This window comes from Ursus maritimus, unplaced genomic scaffold, assembly GCF_017311325.1.
Source record: "Ursus maritimus isolate PB19 unplaced genomic scaffold, ASM1731132v1 scaffold_12, whole genome shotgun sequence".
Lineage (NCBI taxonomy): Eukaryota > Metazoa > Chordata > Mammalia > Carnivora > Ursidae > Ursus > Ursus maritimus.
The window spans coordinates 68937820-68958186 of record NW_024423564.1 but is presented as its reverse complement, the minus strand read 5'-3'; the positions used below and the strand labels follow the sequence as shown (position 1 = coordinate 68958186).

Below are 20367 nucleotides of genomic sequence, written 5' to 3'. Positions count from 1 at the left end.
TGCTGCCCCTAGAAGACAGACGCTTCTAGAGAACATATGCCAAAGGCACCCATTATGGTGTTAAATATTGTCGGAGATGCCAGGCATTTTACTGATGAAGGTTTTGTTCCTTCTCAGAAAAGAGAGAACCTGTATGATCAGAGAGGGGTGTGCATCAAAAATAATATTGCTGTTGTCTCTTCACATAGCCCTTCTTTCTAACAGTCTTAGATGATACATGAAGATGTGCGTTGATGTACGTGCCAATGTGTGTGATTTATCCCCACGTACAATTCGTACTGACTAGCACGTATAGACGGTCTAGATGTGCTTGATTTAGGAATTTTTCAGCACCAGGGCGTTGTCAGGGGAGATGAAGAGAGGATGTGTTGGGGGGGGGGTCATACAGGTAGAACCTCCGTTTGAACATCAGGCCTGCCGTGAGCGGTGTGTGCGGGTGAAAACCCTTTAAAATATAGACCCCACCTAATCTGCTGGGCGACTTGGCCTTCCAGAGCTCATTTGCTCGGGGAATATTGTATTTGGAGGTTTTATGATTTTTTTTCCTTTGCTGGGCTCAGGCGCATTTCACCCGGAACGTGTAGGGACCAAAGTCAGCTACGCGTACATCACAGTAAGTTGTCTATTGATTTTCCTGAATGAAAATGGTCTGATGCTGCTGCCCACTGGCTCCTAAAGCCCGTGGTGTCTCTTGCCCGAGCATCTGTAAGCCAGAAGGATGGTGTTTCGATCAGTTGGGGTTTCCCTTTTTTTTCTCCCCCTGACCTTCCTCCCCCCTCTTTTTTTCTCTTTGCTGTTTCCACAGGTCGTAGAAGGGGATGATTCCCCAGTAATATTCCCTTCCCTGATCCAAGGTGCCACTCGGCCTCCCTCCCAGGGAAGACTGCTTCTTGTGTGACATCAGCCATAGAAAGAGACTCCGATGGACTTACACCGGGCAGCCTTCAAGATGGAGAACTCATCCTACCTCCCCAACCCGCTGGCATCCCCAGCACTGATGGTCCTGGCGTCCACGGCTGAGGCCAGCCGCGATGCTTCCATCCCTTGTCAGCAGCCACGACCCTTTGGTGTACCCGTCTCAGTAGACAAGGACGTGCATATTCCATTCACCAACGGTTCCTACACCTTTGCCTCTATGTACCATCGGCAAGGTGGGGTGCCAGGCACTTTTGCCAATCGTGATTTTCCCCCTTCTTTACTGCACCTCCACCCTCAGTTTGCTCCCCCAAATCTAGATTGCACCCCAATCAGTATGCTGAATCATAGTGGAGTGGGGGCTTTCCGTCCCTTCGCTTCCACTGAGGACCGGGAGAGTTATCAGTCAGCCTTTACACCGGCCAAGCGACTTAAGAACTGCCATGACACAGAGTCTCCCCACTTGCGCTTCTCAGATGCAGATGGCAAGGAATATGACTTTGGGACACAGCTGCCATCTAGCTCCCCTGGTTCACTTAAGGTGGACGATACTGGGAAGAAGATTTTTGCTGTCTCTGGCCTCATTTCGGATCGGGAAGCCTCTTCTAGCCCAGAGGATCGGAATGACAGATGTAAGTACTTTGGTGTGAGCCTTCCCTACCCCCAGCAAGCCATGCCTCACAGTAGCGTTCAACAGGTCGGTGGCAGTTTTCATGCTCCTAGGAATGGGGAGGGCCAACTACTATCCACTCAATGGCTGCGGAGTGCTAACATTTCCTTGTCTCTTGTCGATGAGCATTGACAGTTCTGGGAGGGCTGTTTTTCTGAAGGTAGCCAGAGGCAACTTGGCCTCCACGCTGTCTCTCCCCAGGGCATGATTGGCTTATTCTCTGGGGACTCCGGAGTGAAGAGGGGTGCTATATATATACTGGAGTGAATGTCATTTTATTAGAAAGCGTAGGTTCCTGGGAGATTTGGGGGGCCTGAAGAAGCTCGTCCATCCCTCCTCTCTTTGCTGTCCTCATTATATTTCTCGGATCTTGGCATTATTTTTTTGCTTTTCCATTGTATCACATTCAGTGGACTCCACGTGATTTTATTTTCCCAACTCTCAGCCCTTGTCCACATCAGGCTATTTTTCAGAGAAGGACAATGGTGTCGTCAATCACCATAAAGCATTTCAAACAGCTGTGTTTTCCTTGCGATTGCAAGGCTAGAAAGCCGACTTCTCTTGGGATTTAACAGGTTTGCTGGATGCTTATCCTGGGGCTCACTTTTAGGCCTAGACACGGTTGACCTGTGTGACTGCTCCATATTTGATGTTCACAACTATTATTAATTTCTGCTTATGGAACAGCTTTCTCGTGTTCTCCCAGTGCCTCGTTGAGTTTTGGCGACCCTCGCTAATAGTTGGAACTAAACCTTTATTTGGAACTTGTAGACCGGGAGTGCTGAACCCTGCAATCTTCTCCTCTAACAGAATCAGAAAATAATTGTGTTCTGAGGCTTTTGGGCTGTGGGTAGGCAGAGCAGTGTTCTTCAAGCCTGGTGAGAATTTATGAACTGAGGCTGTTTTTCCACCCAACCCTTTGTTCTAAGATTTGCTTCATTTTATTTTCTTAACAAAACTACATCTGAGGTTTGCTTTCCCCCTTCTCTATTTTTTGTGCTCCTGTCCTCTCTCTAGCCACCAACATGAATACCATTTTTTTTTTTCTCTTCTCTTTATGATGCCGAAGAGAGTAATAGAGACATTGCAGCTCTCCCCTGTCGGCGCTGCTTCCTCAGGCTGTCTCCTTGAATTAGGCACTGTGTTAACTTTCCTGCGCTAAAAGGCATCTGCCTAAACCCAGCGTACCTTTTCAATAAAAGTCATCATAAAATCAACCTGCCTTGTAAATCCATCGCTCTTTGGTTTTGAAACATGTTGCAAGTGTGTCTTTTATGTCAGCGTCTGTAAGCCTGAGACCTCCCCACTTCAGGGAGAAGCTGCTGTATGCCAGCACGGGCGCCCGTGCGTTCTCTCACTTCGCTTGGGCTCCTCTTCCACCGTCTCCCCTGCTGGCCAGCTGACATATGCGTTACCATCTCGCTTTTGGAGTATCCCTGCTGAACAGGCTGGCGTGCTGTTGGTCTGTTGTGTTTTACTTTGGTGCAGTTTTTATTTGTCAGTGTACAAGGGATCAAGACGAGCTGTAGTCTGACCTCTGGCTAAAGCTGGCCTGGGTGAGGGTGTGACGGATTCTGCCCCTTTTTGCTCCAAATACAAGTTGAAGATGAAATCCTCTCAAACCTAATATGCTGCACAAAGTAACATCTGGAGATCAAGACTCCTTTCTTCTCTCCCAACAGATCCGGCTGGTCTCCATTTTTCTCTCTTTAGCCCAAACCTGTGTCAGACCCCCAGAGCAGGAGGAAGCTTGTTAGTCAAGTCAGAACTCATAGATGTGGCTATCCATTCCCCCTCCGAGTGTCAAAGCTGTAACTCCTGTGTTTGCCTGGTTTGCGTTGTGTGGTGGTGCCGTCCCCCATGGAGATGGATCCCTCACACAGGAATACGCCTGGGTGGAGAAAAATTAAATGAGTCTATTTCCCAAAGTGAAATGGAATTCTGACCTTGAAATTAATGAGATTCTGATCAGAAGGGTGGGGAAACTTCCTTATTTCAAATTGTAGTGTTACAGAAATTGGAACCCTTTTCCCTTTTATTTGCTTAAAATATTCTTTCTTTAGAGAGTACTTCGTCTTCTCTTTTTTCTCTTATACAGACATAAAACCTGTAGGCGTGTCTATGAGTGTAGGATGTTTGCATACCCACATTATTATCTGGAGTTGCACTTGTGACTAATCTTTAACAAAAAACAAAGGTGCAAAGTGAAGAGGAGCTTCTCAGCCTGTGGTAGCTCTGTATCTGGGCTCCTTCCTCCTTTTCTCTCCTTAGGTGGCAGAGCAGCCTTCACAGGGTTGTACTGGGTAGCGTTCGTGCTTTTGATTTTGAGTTTTTGGAAGGCGGGAGAAAGATTTTTCTGTACGGAAGGGTTGGAGAGGCACTGTGACAAAGTCTGCAGCAGCTTTCTTGGCTCCTGTCGTATGCCGACGTGTGTCGGAATATTTATGGTCTGTTTTATGTAAATACATATTTAAGGGCCGTTAGAAGGCCTGATTATTCCCACTAGATGCCTTTCAGGTCCTCCCTACAGAACCGTTTTGAAATAAGTAATATTTCTCAGATAATCGAGTGACAGTGTACAAGACTGCTTCCAAAGGGAGAGCTTAAGGGGCAGATGGGGCAGTGAGGGGGATGGGGAGGCGAGAAGAGAGAGGATAGAAAGTGTTCAAAAGAGCAAAGTAATAGGATGCAGTGGCTTTTGGTCAGATTGCCAAAATTAACCATGTATATTCTAGTTTTTTTATTCTTAAAATTTAGAGTTAATTTCTGATGTGGTTGACTTATTTTTCAGTTCTCTTCATATAAATAAATTTTTCTCACAAAATGTGGAAAAAAATGTTTTAATTAAATACAACAGTAAAACTCCTAAATAGGCACTTAGCTTTAGGGGTTTTTTCCAGGGGTGGGGGCTGAGTATGGGTGTGTGTGTGTGTGTCCTTTACTTAGAGTAGAAGTTTTATGACTGAGTTTTAGGTCAATCAAAAATCAGTTTTACAATGGAAACACTGACAGTTTTTACTGTCGCAGTCACCCCCTGCTCACACACTGCATCCATATGCAGATATGTCCACATGTGAGAGCATTTGAAAGAGGGGCCTGCAGACGTGGTGTAATGCACACGTGTTCTTTCCTTAAATCTGGGTGCTGATAGGCAGGATTTCTTTTGTGATTAAATATGCTTTTTTGTAGACCAAAATGTAGCTATTTGGGTAAAGGACTGTCTCTCCTAGCAGATGATTTCCAGTTTGCTTGCCTGTTCATCCACCTGGCATCACAGGTGATTCGTGAGGTAGGTGTGGGGTTCTATGGAAAAAAGAGGCTTTACTCAACAGGACTGACTTATTTGCCCTGGAGAAAGGGAGAAGTGTTTTGTGAGAAGCCGTTCATGGAGGGTGCGTAATTCCCCAGGAAGGCAACTGAGGTAACTCCTGTTTATTGTCACTCCCTGAACCAGTCTCCAAGGCTTCTTGTCCAGGGAAATGATGCTAAAATTTATGGACCAATTACGAATACTCCACGTGTGTCTTACATATGAAGTGTCTGCAGATATGTTTCCCAGGGCTTTTAAAATAAACATTTCCTCATTAAGGAAACTTTACAACAAAAGGGAAGATAAGTATTGTCTGCTGCCTTGTACTAGAATCTATACATTTATTACCCCCATAGCGCCCTGGCTCTTATCACGTGCATTTCCTTGTTCTCTGTTGGCCACTCCTGTGCCCAGATTCCTGCTTGGGTGACACAGGTTTTTGGTTTTGGTTTTTTGGTGTTTTGGTTTTTTCTGGGCCAGCCTGCCAGTCATTCCACTCAGTCAGCCCAAACAGGAGTTGGCTAGTATGCATGCTCATCAGAGGGCTGAGAGGAACCAGAACTGTCCCAGTTGGAGCAATGACTGGCCCTGCCTTCTGATTCACCTCAGGGACAGGCACTGGGCATTGACCCTACAGTGACCCTGTTTCCTTGGCCCTTGCCTGTGTCAGGCAGATTCACTGGTAGGCAGGAAACCCGGTGGCTCACAGCAGTTCCTGGATATTCTGCTTTGCTGTCATCTTTGTTGTGTTTGAAAAGTCATTCTTGGTTCCCAAAAGCCCTGAGTAGGAGATGGTATTTTGTACTTGGAGAATGTGTCTTTATGAAGGCATGTATCATCGAAGACCCTGTGTTCTAACAATCAGATCAGCTGAGCCCACATAGGCCCAAGGGCAGCCTGGAATGAGGAGTCTGAGCTACATCATGGAGGTGGTGTTAAGAGGGATACTTCCCAAGGGCTCTGGGACTGGAGTGGCCAGGGACCCTAACCTGGGCTTTTAGGAGAACTGCTCTTAGCAGGGAATGTTTGGGACAGTTGTCAGGTCACCAGCCTCAACTTCTGGATTATTGTAGCTGGAGCAGATGACCACTGTGAAAGGGCCAGCAGATCACCAGAGGAGATGGGTCAGATGGTTCCCTCCGCACTCACTGCCCAGACCTAGCCCAATTGTCGCTCAGCTGCTCCCCGATTTCTCCCAGAGCCCCTTTTCTCCTCCCTCTGGGGGTGGAGGGCAAGAACTCCTGTGATGTGGGGTTGTTTCTGGTTGTTCACTCCCAGCACAGTCATGGAGACTCCTTTTCATGCTGCTGGGTTTAATTGTCTTGTTGGGATAAAGAAATGTTTGCACAGCTAAAGTGGGGCCGGGCTGGACGGGAGCAGTCCCTGATGGCTGCAAAGCCATCTGGCCTGGCTTGGCTTGGCTCAGCGCGCCGCTCGCCCGCCGCCCGCCCGCCAGCCCGGCGGCTGGGCTCGCTCCCGCTCCCGCTCCCGCTCTCTTCCCCTGTCCTCGCTCCACGCCGCGCCGCTCTGGTCGGCGGCTGCCTCCTCGCGCGGCCGGAATGCCTAATCACCATGGTGAGAAAACGGACACCGCAGCCGTCCTCCCTCCTCGCCTCGCGCCCTCCCTCCCATCAATTGTCATGCAGAAGTGATCCGGGCTGCCGTTTCCTTGCGGCCGCCCGCCAGCCCCTCGCCGCTCCCGGCAGAAGGGTGGCTGGTAATTGATCGTTTGGGGGAGGGGGCGCGGAGAGGCGCGAGGCCCGGCCAGGGGGAGGAAGGACCGCAGAGCGGGCACCGTTGACTCACTTGGAAAGGACCCCCCAGCCTCCGCCACCGATATGGCTTTCAAGTGGTCTCAGAAATGTTGGTGACCTCGCCGTCGCTCGGCCGGACTCGGAGGCTGCGGGAGAACTCCGGACGCTGCCCCAGGGCCGGGCGAGCCCCGCACCGCCGCCGCCGCCGCCGCCGCCGCCGCCACCTGCGGCGAAGACCAGCGGGCCGGCCCGCTCCCCCACCCCCGCCCCGCCCTCCACGTCCCGCGCCCCCAGGTCGCACTAGGACCGAGCCCTCGGTCGGTTTCCTGTCCTGTCGTCTGAGCCGCAGAGGGAGTGTGGGGACGGGGTGAGGGGACAGGGAGCGAGTGTGACCGGGGAGGGGGGCACGCCCACGCGGGGATCGGGGCGATGGGGAAAGGGCGGGAGGTGCAGGTGGGCGGGTGGCGGTGTGAGGAGGCTAGGGGAGCCCGCGCGGGCGTGGGACAGCCAGCGCGCGGGGAGGGGGCGGGGGGTGAGGGGCGGGAGTGGGGGAGAGCGCGGGGGCGCGTCGGGGAGGACGGACTTGTGTCCACGCGCATCTGGAGCTAGCATTTCCCTCGGCACCCGAGGACTTTGAGGTTTCTCCTGTAGATTCGAAATGTTTTTCCCGTCTTGCTTTTCAAATTTGTGAAACGTTCCGGGGAATGTTTCCCAAGTCCTGGGGTTCGTGAATCCGCAGGATGGCTGGTATTCGGGCGAGGAGAGTCTCGGTCGCCTCTGACGGTCTGAGGCTCTCAGCCAGCACAGCGGGGCTTGTTAAAGTCCGGGCAATTTCTGGAACTCTTCCCACGGGAAGTTTTCCGGGGCTGCCTTCCGGTCAGCGGCCCCAGGTTGATTATTTGGTGGCCCTTTTTTGTTTGAAAACAAAAAACACACATTGTATCCTAATAACAAAAGTTGCTCTCCCTCCCCATCCCCTTTCCTCATTAGGCAGAAGAGGAAACTGAAAAAATAGAATTATATTTTTATATTAGTTTTTCTTATTTTTAACCCTTGTTAACTACATCCATCTGGTTAATAAATATTAGCACACATTGAAATGTATTCTTTGTAAATACTCGGCGTTTGGAGTGACAATACATTTAATAGAGTTATATTTTCATAATGGTTTTTCATATTTTTAAGTCTTATTAACCACATCCATCTGGTCAATAAATATCAGCGTACATGTTGGAATGTACTCTTTATAAATACTTGGGATTTGGCGTGATGATACATTTTAAGTGTAAAATCCACACAATTGTAACACCAAAATTACAGTAATCTTTGGATTTGAATATTCTCTTCCAGCAATTTAACAGCATTTCCCAGTGCCATTTTCCCCCTAAAGACAGATGAACTGCAGACTTGAAGATAACTTATTGCTGTATAGCAGCTAAAATGCCTTCACGTTTTAAAAAATACCATTTAAGTTGTGGCGTTTGTGGCTGAACAGAACCTGCAAGTGTGTGCTGTGGGTGGGAATTTGTAAATACCTCTCTTCTTGGGCAAGGAGAATATTCTGCAAAAGAACTTTCACCTACTTAGTCTCTCTCTTACGCCTTTTCCAGGAAAAGATCCTGATTTGGGACTATGGGGGTAGGCCTGGAGAAATGATAGGCTGTGGTAGATGCTAAGTGAACAGGAGGAATTCATTCCCTTCCATTTTTACCAACTGGATTAGGTTTTTCTATAATCTTAACCACAGTTTAGTTTTAGTGCTAAAAAAATTTGAGGGGGGGGGATGGTGCCAATCACATCAAAGGGTTCGGGTAAATGTTAGTTGAGTATTGAATAAATTAATGGTTTTGATTATAATCTAATTTTTCCTCCCAAGTTTTCATCAGTTTGCCTCTCCTCAGCATTGCACTGGATAATAATATCTATTAGACTCTGCTATCCCAAAGGTGTAGAGGTTGGAGGAAAGAAAAGAATTTATTTATGCCTTGAGGTTTAAGAATGACAAAAGTAGGTAGCGAGTTTTTCAAGAGATATGTGAAATTGTTTTTCTCAAATATAGACTTACTATGTTGATTATTTGGGGGTACCAAAAGAATTTTCAAGCCTTAAAAAATAACTTAAAATTTGCTTTTCTCACCTAACACTCTAGAAACCTAAGATCAGAGGCTATCCCCTTCCCAAATGTCTTCTCACAGCATTACATCCCCTATATTGGAGGCCACAAATGCTGATCTGCTTTTGATGTGTATTTAAAAAAAAAAAAGTTCCTACCCAGGTCCTGGTGAAGCTGGAAACAGACAAGTGATGTGGGGGTTTTGTAGACACATATAACCATCTGGCAATTCAGACATTTGACCGTCAATTTTCTCTGTGGAATGTGTTCTGATTGAAGATGACCTAGAGGAAATGAAAGCTGTGTTTTTTGGGGGAAGACATGGTGCTGCCTCCAGTACATTCTGTTCAGCAGGCATGGAGCTTTAGGAAAGTCGAGAGCTGTATGTGTGAAGAAGGAACCTTTTGGTACAGTCTCATGAGAAATCAAGCCCAGTAAGCCTGAGTGTGACTCACCAGATGAGGGTTGTCTTTTTCCACTGAAATTCATTTGCAGGCTGAGACTTATGGCTTTGCATCCGTCTTAGAGCAGCAGACAGCGAGAAAGCTGTAGGGAGGGGGCAAGGGCCAGCCCTGGAGAGACCTTTGCTTTATTTTCAGGTATATGATTCCCATTTAGGTGCCAGCTAATCCTATAGTGTTCTCATTTGGCCTTGCTTTTTGGGGTGTGATTTATACCTAGTCAGAGTGGCCTAGCAGAGTAAATACCTGTGAGAGGAACAAATGTTGCGTTTGCCCCTTTGAGCCTCAACTTGAAGATGTTTCCGATCAAAGGTGGGAAAACAATATAATGTAGTAGTTGTAAGTTCAGCCTCTGGAGTAAGATCCTGTCCCTTCAGCTTACTTACTCTGTGACCCTAGGCAAATTACTTGACCTCTCTGGGCCTCGGTATTCTCACCTGTAAAATGGGAATTATACAACCTTAAAGGGCTGTTGTGAAGGACTGAATGAAATTAAGTACACAGATAATGCTTAGAATAGTTCCTCACACATACCAAGTGTTCAATACATAATGACTTTTTTCGAGGATAATCTGGTGGTATAATCTTCATTGTTAGAAGCACTGATGTAACCAAACACAGGGTCATTAACAACTAGTATGTATGTAGGATCCTTTCACACACTCATGCCTTATGACAATGTGGAAAAAGGGAGAGAGAGTCTCAGAGCCCTTTTCTGTGGATAGCCAGCTGCTTCACCTCCCTTCATTATTACCCATCCGCCAGGATTAGCCCTGGTGGCCCTCTGACCTCTTTCTCCCTTCATTTTATTTAGAAGCAAGGCAATATTCGAGTTAAAGAAACCAAGTCTGAGTCAGGAAGGGACTTGACCAGGGTTAGTTAAGTATCTAGGCAGTGGCCCAGGTCAGAGAATCCAGATCTCATCATATTTTCTTATTCTGGAACTTTGTATTTATCAGATATCACTTGAAATAAATGGACCATTAGAATTTGTTTGTGGTAGAGATTTGAGCTATATGTAATCAGGTTTTCTGGAATGGTATTTGACTAGCATTAGAATTCAAAGTCCTAGAGTTTCTAATATGTCCCTAGATTTTAAGTTACACAGGCACTTTTACCCTCTTGCCTGTGTGAGAGAAATCTGTGAACCTCCCCCCATCTGTGTATGTCACAGTCCCACAGCATGATGGATTGTCTCTGCTTGGGGGAGGCTTAGGACGGGGCTTGAAGGGGCCTTGTAGGTCAGGAGAGAAATACAGCAGCAGGACTGAGCTGGGGGAGCTGCTGGGGAGGGATTAGCAGGGGAAGGGGAGGGCAGGGTTGGGCGGGGATAGGCCTCTTCCATGGTGTCTGTGTGCATTTTTCTAGGAGTAAAAGAAGGCTGTCCATTACCCTGAGTGCACAAATAAACTCAGTGTTTTCTTCTTTGCAGAAGGAAAGCCCCATGGGGCTTGGGAATATCAGAGAATGATTCTGCACGTCAGTGGGAGAGGTGGGGAGTAGGGGGATGGGAGTGGGCAAAACTGACCTTCTGCCTGAGGACCTTGGATTTAAGTCTATTATTTAAATATAGTGGCTCGGATTTGAAAAGTCTCCTGTTCACATATGTATGTAGCAGAAATAGCCATTGGTGGCCAGTTGAGGCCGACACCTCAATCCTTAGCAGTTCCTTCATGGCTCTGTTGCCGAGAAGGGGTTCAGGTCACTGTTGGTGGTAAAGAGCACCCACTTCTCTCTCCCTATCCCCAGCCCTTTCCACATAGAGACACGAAGTTGTACAGGAGGTAGGAAGGGAAATGCTCACCATTCTTAATTTTGAGTTGTTAAAGAAGGGGGGAAGGTATAAGATTTAGGCCCAAATGCCAAAATCATTGGAAGGAAGGAATTCCAGAAAACAGAAGAGTTGGACCCAGGAGGTGGATGGAGAGGTGAAGGCAGTAGCCTGTGCTAGGGTAAGGGATCAGCAGGACTGCAGTTAGGGCCTAGGCTTTGGCTTCCTTCCTGAGCAGTAAAATAAAAAAAAATAAAAAAAAAAATCCTTAGAACAACAAAAGTCTGGACGCATGGGCTTCCTTCCTGACAGGCCAACCTGGTGGGGCTTCATTCAGCCTGAGCAGCAGTCAAGGCTGATTTACTGGTAAGAGATCCCAGACAGACATTTGGGCTTAACCCTTTCCTAACTACAGAGATGCCTCATTGCCAACACTGCCCTCTTCTTCCAACTTCCCATCATGGTGTGAGTAGCTTCTTACTGTCATTTGTTCTTTATTTAAAGAGGGTACCTGCTGCTGAAGGGCCTAATACCCTCTTGATGAGAAAGCTGGATCTAGGAGAAGTTGAATGACTTGAAAGAGAGATCCTACCATCAACTCTGTGACAGGGCTGGCATTGTGGCTTAGGGCTGATTTAACTCGCAAGCTCTTGGTGACATTATAGTGACTTTGGAGCATTATATCCATCTCTGGTCATGGGAAGTGCCTCCTGGAGTCTGTTTGGGGTGATCCCTTGAGCCTCGGTTCTGCCTCCATACAGTACTGGCCCTGCCGAAGGAACACTGCTGCTATCTGAGGTGTTTATTGGTGTATTATGGATAAAACTGGCAGAGTACATGAGGCATGATTCAGTTTCCATCTTGCTAGTATGCTGCACTCATTAACTCGTTTAATTATTCAATCAGTATTTACTAAGTACCTGCATTGTTCCAGGCACTCTGCTAAGTGCTGGGGATACAATGATGAGCAAGGCAGATTATATATAGTCCCTGCCTTGCTAGAGCTTAAAGTTTAGCAAGCAATTTCGGGATGTTGTGAAAAGTACTACACTAGGCAAAATATAAAATGCCATGGGATTAGAAGCTGGAGCACCTAATCTTGTCTGTGAGTGTGGATAACTTTCTGGAGCTAGTGACCTTTAAGCCGATACCTGGAAATCAAGAAGGAATTACTTTATTCAAAGGGGCTAGGTGTGGCAGTTTGCTTTTTTGGACAAAGTATAGCATCTGAGAGTGGAAGAAAGAACTCCAGAGCTGCCAAGGATTGCTCATGATAAAGTAAAAATAGAATTTCTGTCTGCCAGGACCTGAGACATGACCTCTACAGTACTTACAGGATCTCTACAGTACTTCCTCCTATAGCCAGGTGTGCTTGAGAACATTGGTTTGGTGCTTATATGCTTCTGAAGCCCAACGTCATATAGGGTCTTGCTTTTACAGTAAATTTCTTTTGTTTTGTCTGTTTGTTTTGTTGAAGTATAATTAACATACAGTAGTAGAAACATTGGTTTCAGGCATACAATATAATGATCCAACAATTCTGCACGTTCCTCAGTGCTCATCAAGATTAGTGTCCTCCTAATCCCCTTCACCTATTTCACCCATCCCCCCACTCACCTCCCCTCTGGTAACCACCACTTTATTCTCTGTATTTAAGAGTCTGTTTTTTGGTCTCTTTTTTCCTTTGTTTGTTTTGTTTCTTAAACTCCGTATATGAGTGAAATTGTAGGGTATTTTCTTTCTCTCACTGACTTAACATTATACCCTCTAGGTCCCTCCATGTTGTTGCAAATGACAAGGTCTCATTCTTTTTTATGGCTGAGTTATATTCCATTGTATATGTATAACCACATCTTCTTTGTCCATTCATCTACGGGTGTACACTAGGGTTGCTTCCGTATCTTGGCTATTGTAAATAATGCTGCAATAAACATAGGGGTGCATATATCTTTTTGAATTAGTGTTTTCATTTTCTTTGGGTAGACACCCACTAGTGGAATTCCTGGATCATATGGTAATTCTACTTTTAATTTTTTGAGAACACTCCATACTGTTTTCCACAGTGGCTGCACCAATTCGTATTCCCACCAACAGTGCGCTTTTCTTCCACATCCTCACCAATACTTGTTTTTTTGTGTGTTTTTGATTCTAGCCATTTGACTGGTGTAAGGTAGTATCTCACTGTGGTTTTGATTTGCATTTCCCTGATGATGAGTGTTGTTGAGCATCTTATGTGTCTGTTGGCCATCTGGATGTCCTCTTTGGAAAAAATGTCTATTCAGGTCCTCTGCCCATTTTTAATTGGATTATTTCTGGTTTTTGTATTGAGTTGTATAAATTCTTTATATATTTTGGATATTAACCCCTTATCAGATATATCACTTGCATGTTTCTTCTCCCATTCAGTAGTTTGCCGTTTTGTTCATTTCCTTCGCTGTGCAAAACAAAAACAAAAACAAAACAAAAAATAAAAGTAACTTTCTAAAGATAAGCCACTGTAAAATACTTTCTAATGACATATGATATCTTAAGACCCCTGAGCACCCAGAACCATGCTTGGTACAAAGTACTCAGGAAATATTTGTTGAATATGGAATATGACGATGTTTAGGGGGATAGATCAAGGGCCCTGGTCTTTTTATCAAGTTCATGATCAGCTCTATACTTTGCTTGCACAGAGGTCTGATAGGTCTCAAGATCTAAAGTACTCCCTGACCGTTAAACTAAGCCACACAGCACCCAGGATTCTTGGCAGGATTTCTTGGCAAAGTTTCCTATGGGAGGTGCTTTGCTCAGGCGTGACTTTCATGAGGGAGGTTAGGCGTGTAGTGCCAAGACTATTGAAGAAGGAAAAAAAGAGGGCAAGGCAAACCGTTGTTGCAGCCTGGCACACGTAGGCATACTAAAAACAGTTCCCTCCAGCCAGGGCCTCGGTACTCTGCCATCCCTGTTGTGGTTTTCCTTCCCCTGGCCTCTTATCGTGGTCATCACTCAACATCCACAGCATTTCCTGTAGAGTGCAGTGCTCAGGGCTGTTTGCAGAGGAGTCAAAAAAGTAGATGATACTTCCTCTTCTTGAGTGCCTATGGTTAAGGTGAGTGGTTAGGATGTATATATGAAAAAAGAAATGATAATATAAAATAATAGACAACAGGGGCTCTGGGATCTCAGGAGGAGTCATTCCCAAGGCTGGGTTTCTTAAAATGCAATCTAAGGACCAACAGCTTCCCTCCCACTTGTGGTGGTGGTGGAGGAGGGGGTGGTTTGGGGGTGGGCTCGGGAATATTACCTAAAATGCAGACTCGCAGCCCCACTCCAGACCTCCTAATCAGAATCACAGGGCACGTGACCTGGAAATCTGTGTGTTTAGCAACCAGGTGATTCTTAGACTTCTTCAAGTGTGTGTTTCACTCACCAAGGGTAAGAGTCTCAGAGGGAAGATTTCACCAAGGAGTATGCTTTGGAGGAAGGGGAGTCAGTGTGGGCAAGTAGAGAGAAAGAGGCTGGGATTCCACCCAGAAGCCTGGACCGGTAAGGGTGAAGATGCAGGCTCCGCTTAAGACAATATCTTTCTTCTCCAGTCTCCTGTTATGGGTAGGATCTGTCCAACTGCCTCTAGTTGCCCCCTTGGCCTTTGCTGCTCCTCGGGTTGTTTCCCTTTTCCTCCCTTATTGCTGACCGGCTGATTGTACATGCTCAGACCGCCCCTTTCCTGGTGCAATATTGTAGTTATAAGGTGGCCCAGTGGAGGGGCTCGCGGTGCTTAGCCAGATGTGAGGGAGCCAGTGCGCGCCTTGGTGCTTCTTGGGCTCTGGCCAGCTTGGCTGCTCACTGCTGTTATACTGCCGAGTTGGGGCTAGAGAGGGGTTTTGCCAGCCTAGTCTCTCCTCTCCCCCAGCCCTTAAGCTTTCTTCTTATGCTAAAATGCTCATTTGTAAAGAAATAAGGGTTAGTGGAGGGTTGGAGGGTTAGAGGAATCTCTCAGAGGCTGAATTAGTCACCAGTACCTGCAGATTGGCTCTCTGCTTCAAGCTTTAACCCTTCTGGGGACAGCTGCCAGAGGATAGAAGGTTAAATGAACCGTGAGTAGGGGCTTGGTCCGAGGTCAGGTGGTTCAGGCACCTGTACACTAGTGAGTACGCTCATCAGTTTTGCTCATGGACTTGGGGGTGGTGTCCTTTTCCCGACATACTCTCCCCTTTTAAAATACTCATCGCATTGTATTGTAATTATTTGCCTAATTGTCCCTCCTCCACGGGCCCCTGTCTGTCTCCTTGTGTGACTCTACCCAGTGTTTCTCCTCCTGCAGCACCTGGCTCAATAAATATTTGTTGTGAGAATAAGTGAACGCCGGGTCACTGTTTCCTCGACCAAGTTATGCTGAGTGTTGCCAGCTGGCTCTACCCGCTCTGACATAGTCTGAAGGACCACACAGGATCCACCGCAGGGCTGGGCACCCCCTGGCACAGTTACAAGTGGGAAGTGATGACTAGAAATAGAGGCTTGGGAAACAGCTCAGCAACAGGCCAAGAGCACAGAGCCAGAAGCTCCAGCTTCTCATTTACGAGCTGTGTTCCTCTGGGTCCGTCCCTGTCTCTCTGAGCCCCAGCGCCTCATCTATAAGATGAAAGGTGGCAGACAATCCTTGCCCTACTTTGCAGGGTTGTTGAATCAGGAAAGATAACACAGATGTGTTTTGTCACCCAAAAGGTACTGTATAAGTGGCACACAAGCACACAGACCACAGATAACACGTGCACCTGCCCCTCATCATGTATTCATCCCCTTCTGAGAGCATCTGTCTAAGGAGCAGCATGGTCTTGGGGGAGTAAAGTATGAAATACCTGAGTGTTCAACCTAGAGGGAGCCCTCCTACCTGCAGTTCCATCCTCACAGCCGGACTCCAGAAGAGAGGCTGCGTTCCCCGCCACCCACCGGCCGAAGCATTATTTTTCTAGGAGGTTTGGGACAAAAGTTTTGCAGACTCTGTGGATGTAGGCTGGCAGGCCACTTTCTGTACGGATCTGTGACATCTGAGCCGAAATATTATTTTGCCAGATTCCCACTGAAACGAATTCACCCTCTGCCTTTCTTCTCGGCAAAATTCAGAGCGCCTTTCTTTTTCAGTTCCCAGGGCCCGTGACTCTATTCCTCCTTTGGGGAGGGAAATATTTTGACTTAGACGCAGAATGCCTTGGCCTGAGGAATGATAGGCAGAACTGAGGTGAAGAGGGCTTTCTGCCCTCCAGACCTTGCCTAGGCTCCAAGAATAGCCCTGCTCTACAGGCGAGTATGACAAGATGAAGAGGGACATCAGATTTGGAAGGATTTGGAAGGACTTGCCCCGCAGGCGAGATCTTTAGAAGTCAGAGCTGAGCCAGGAGGATTGGAAAGAGCAAGCATTTGAAAAAGGCTTTACTTGTGCGGTAAACTTCATTGTGTGATTATTTAATAGACCATTAACAAGCAGATTCATTAACAAGATCTTAATTAACAAGTTCCAGGGTTATTCCTCCAACTTCCCAGGGGAACTGTTCTCCTCCTATTTAGTCCCAGAGAATTCCTATCCTCCTTAAACTAACCATACCAGACGCATTTAAATTCAGTCTTTTTATTGCAAGAGAAATGACTGCGGGCAAAGACAGGCACATAGCACTACTCCTAATAAGAAGAGCTAACACCTTTCGAGTGCTTTCCATGAGTCAAACAGTGTTCTGAGTGCTTTACAAGTAATGGTGTGTTTAGTCCTCATAAAATCCCTTTGAGATCGATATTGTTATCATGTCCATTTTACAGATGAGGAAACCGAAGCCCAGAGCATTTAAGCACTATACCCACTGTCACAAAAGCAAGGGATAGCAAAGATGAGATTCAGATGCAGGCAGTCTGGCTGCAGAGCCAATGGAAAGGAGGAAACCCCCATGAGAGGGAAGTCTATGGGTAGCATTAGTGAGGAAATAAGAATAAGGCTTGTATCTGTTCCTGGTATGCCAGACGCTTCCCGGCACCTCGTGTCTGTATGCCAGGCTGTGTCCGCACTGAAAGAAATTGTAGGAATCCTTTGCAGTGAGACAGCCCTTAGGCACGGTCTCTTTTGGCCTACTCACGAATCTCTGTCGCCCTACCTGCCCTGTGAGTTCCTTGAGGTAGGAACTCTGTCTTACTCATCTCTGTTTTCAGTCCCTAATGTGTTGCCTGGAACTTACTAGTTTTGATCTCAAACAAAACAAAACAAAAACCAGTTTGTCAAATATACTCCTTGATGGGAGAGGGGGCAGATGGTTAAGCATCTGCTAAGTCCTCATGCTGTTGTGGGGTACAGCCTGCCTGTGGGGTACTCTGCACTTCCCAGATAGAGCAGCTCAAGGAGAGCTAGCTCTGAGACCGGATAGAGGCATCTCGTCTTTCTGTGCCTCAGTTTCCTCAGGGTATAGTGGGACTAGCACTAATACCAGTCTCCTAGGGTTGTTAGGAGGATTAAAGGAGTTAATCTAAGATGCAGCTAGAGTCCTAAGAATAGTTCCTGGCACAAAGTAGGCCTTCCATACATGTTAGATTTAATAGTCACTGTCACAAGGCTCTGGCACAGTTTTGAAGTCTTTTGAACCAGGCTCTTCCCCCACCTTTCTTTCTTTTTTTTTCCCCCCAAATTTTTATTTAAATTCTATTTAGTCCCAGCTTCTATTTTTGATTACATTATAAGGGCAGTGCCTGGTGAGCCCTGATCTCTTATGAGTTTGTGCAGTTTGTGACAGTTCTTTCTATAGCTGAAAAAAATCCCAATTGACATGAAGGAGCTGGTACCTATAATGTTGTCTTGCCTTCTTGGCTCCAGTTAAATGGGGGCTGGAGCAAGGAGACTACAACTCACCTGATGATCCCCCCCTTTTAACTACCCTAACTGGCATAGGGTAGAAATAACCAGAATTCCATGCTAAACTCCTACCTGGGGAAGGGCAGGGAGCCATCAGGACTTTATTTGGGAAGGGTTTGGTTAGTCTTGTTTTTGGCCTCTTCCTTGCCAGCTTTTCAGAGATCAAGCTTGTGGACTCTGCCAGCTATACTGGGGGGACGATAAGGAAGTGGCAGAGTGCCTGAAATCATTGGGAAATTCAACCTAGGAAGGAACTCCTGCAGGTTGCTTTATTTTGCTTGTTTGCTTTGTTTTACTTTCATGGAGTTTATATGACGCTGTGTTTTCCCCTTTATCCTAAAAAAAACAATTACTTCTTCTCTATCCAGATTCTCATCCCATTTGTACATTCTGTAAATACCCATCTCCTCAGTCTCAACTTGAAGACCTACAAAAACACCTGTTCTCATGCTGGCTTCTTTTGCTCCCACTCCAGTATCCGCCCCCTGCCCCATCATCTTTCATTAATGATAGATGCTCATAAACCCCCAAACTGGCCTCCCTCTTCCCAACTTAGCATCCTTGTGTTCTTTCTAAGTAGCTTGGCCATAATATCACTTTCTTTAGCAGCATTCTAACTTCTAAGAAGCTTAATAGGCAAGGAGATTGTAGGGTCTTTGACTTTCTCTGAGCCTCAGCCCTAAGTGGTTTATTCTATTAAGCTGATTCTTGGTGGTGGATAGAGCTTTGCTGGTAAGAAGTTGGGGATGAGGAGGGGGGGATTGCAGTTTGAGGAATAGGATCTTTTCATTCCCTCTTCCACTGTTCCCCATCCTCAAACCCATTCCTGCACTAGGATCCTGTTTTTAGAGCTCAGGAATGAAGGGCGTGGTGATAGAGCCAAAGGAAAGAACTTTTCTTTGAGGACTTAAGAAGTTGGCTTTTTTTTTTTTTTTTTTTTTTTTTTTTTTTTTTTTTTTTTTTAAGCTGTGCTTTGCCTCCTTACCCCTACCCTTCCTGGCCATTTGTTGCTCTTCTTCAATCAGCCACTTTGGGATTTTTCCTTTTTTTCCTTCCACCCTTTTGCCTCCTCTACAATTCTTGCTACAAAAAAAAAAAAAAAAAAGGAACAAGGAATAAAAATTACGAACTATTGATTCAAAGAGAGGAAATCAGGTGTGGAATGTAGAAGAAAAAATAACAGATTCAATTCTAACAAAGGAAACAATGCAGAATTCTTCTCAGTGTTCTTTTTCTTTGGAGTTACACCAAGATGAATTTATTCCTTCTGATATTTTGGCCCAGATTAAAGATCTTCAGGTTTCCCTATTAATATTCTCCCTCGGTTCAGAAGGGCCAGCAGGTTGGGAGAGCAGGGCAGGGAATGAGTGTTTTTTGCCGGATCATGTTGAGCTACAGGAAAACTAGAAGGGAAATTTGTGAGCAGGAAAAACAAGTCTGCTGGAGAAGTGAGGAAAGGAAATCAAGGGTGTAAGTGTAGTAAATGTATTGTGAGACAGGTGAAGGGAGGGTTAAGAGGTACAGACTTCTAGTTAGAAAATAAATAAGTCAGGGAGGTGAAAAGTGAAGCATAGGGAATATAGTCAATAATATTGTAGTAAGGCTATGGTGACAGGTGATGACTGCATTTATCATGTTGAACCTTGTGTCATGTAGAGAACTGTCAAATCACTATGCTGTACGTCTGAAACTAATATAATATTGTATATCAACTAGAGACTTCAGTAATAAAGATTGTTTAAAAAGTACAGGACAATCTTCTCAGAGAGGGTAGGAAGAAAACCAAAAGTGACCAGAAAGCTAAAAAGAAGGAAAGAATACTTGAAGGTGGATGTGAGAAGATGATGGAACATTGAAACATTTCAGGGAATTATGAACAATTTGTTTCATAACATACCCATTGTTGATGAAGGTACAGGGACACAGGGCCTTGTACATAGTTGGTGGGAGTGTAAAGTGCTATAGTCTCTTTGGAGGACAATTTGGCAATATCTATGAACATTTTAAATGCAAATATCCTGGGTGCCTGGGTGGCTCAGTGGGTTGGGCGTCTGCCTTTGGCTCAGGTCATGATCCCAGGGTCCTGAGATCGAGTGCCGCATCGAGCTCCCTGCCCAGTGGAGAGTCTGCTTCTCCCTCTGCCCCTCACCCCGCTGTGCTTTCTTTCTCTTGCTCTCTCTCAAATAAATAAATAAAATCTTTAAACAAAAATAAATGCAAATGTCCTTTGATGCAGTTCAATTGTAGGAATTTATCCTACATATATTTGGGCAAGTACATAAAGATATATGTACTTTATAATATTGTTTGTAATTTGAAAAACCGGAAGCAACCTAAATGTATATTGATAGGGAATTGGTAAATTATGATACATCTATATAATAGAACACTAGGTAGTGGTTTTAAAAAATAAGTTAGGGCCGTACATGCTTATATGTAAAACAAGGTACAGAGAAGTATATGACCCCTTTGTATAGAAAAGAAGATATGTTCACATAT

General features: G+C 45.8%; 1 protein-coding gene across 6 annotated transcripts in view; it reads left to right on the top strand.

Annotated features, from left to right (window-relative positions):
- The first annotated feature begins 907 nt into the window (after positions 1-907).
- Positions 908-20367, top strand: part of RNF220 (ring finger protein 220) — a 212723-nt gene continuing 193263 nt past the window's right edge. For all 6 annotated transcript variants that reach the window (XM_040627381.1, XM_040627380.1, XM_040627379.1 and 3 more), the window contains exon 1: positions 908-1547. In XM_040627381.1, coding sequence (XP_040483315.1) covers positions 923-1547 — 625 coding nt within the window. In that variant the 5' untranslated portion in view covers positions 908-922. The remainder of the gene's footprint in view (positions 1548-20367) is intronic.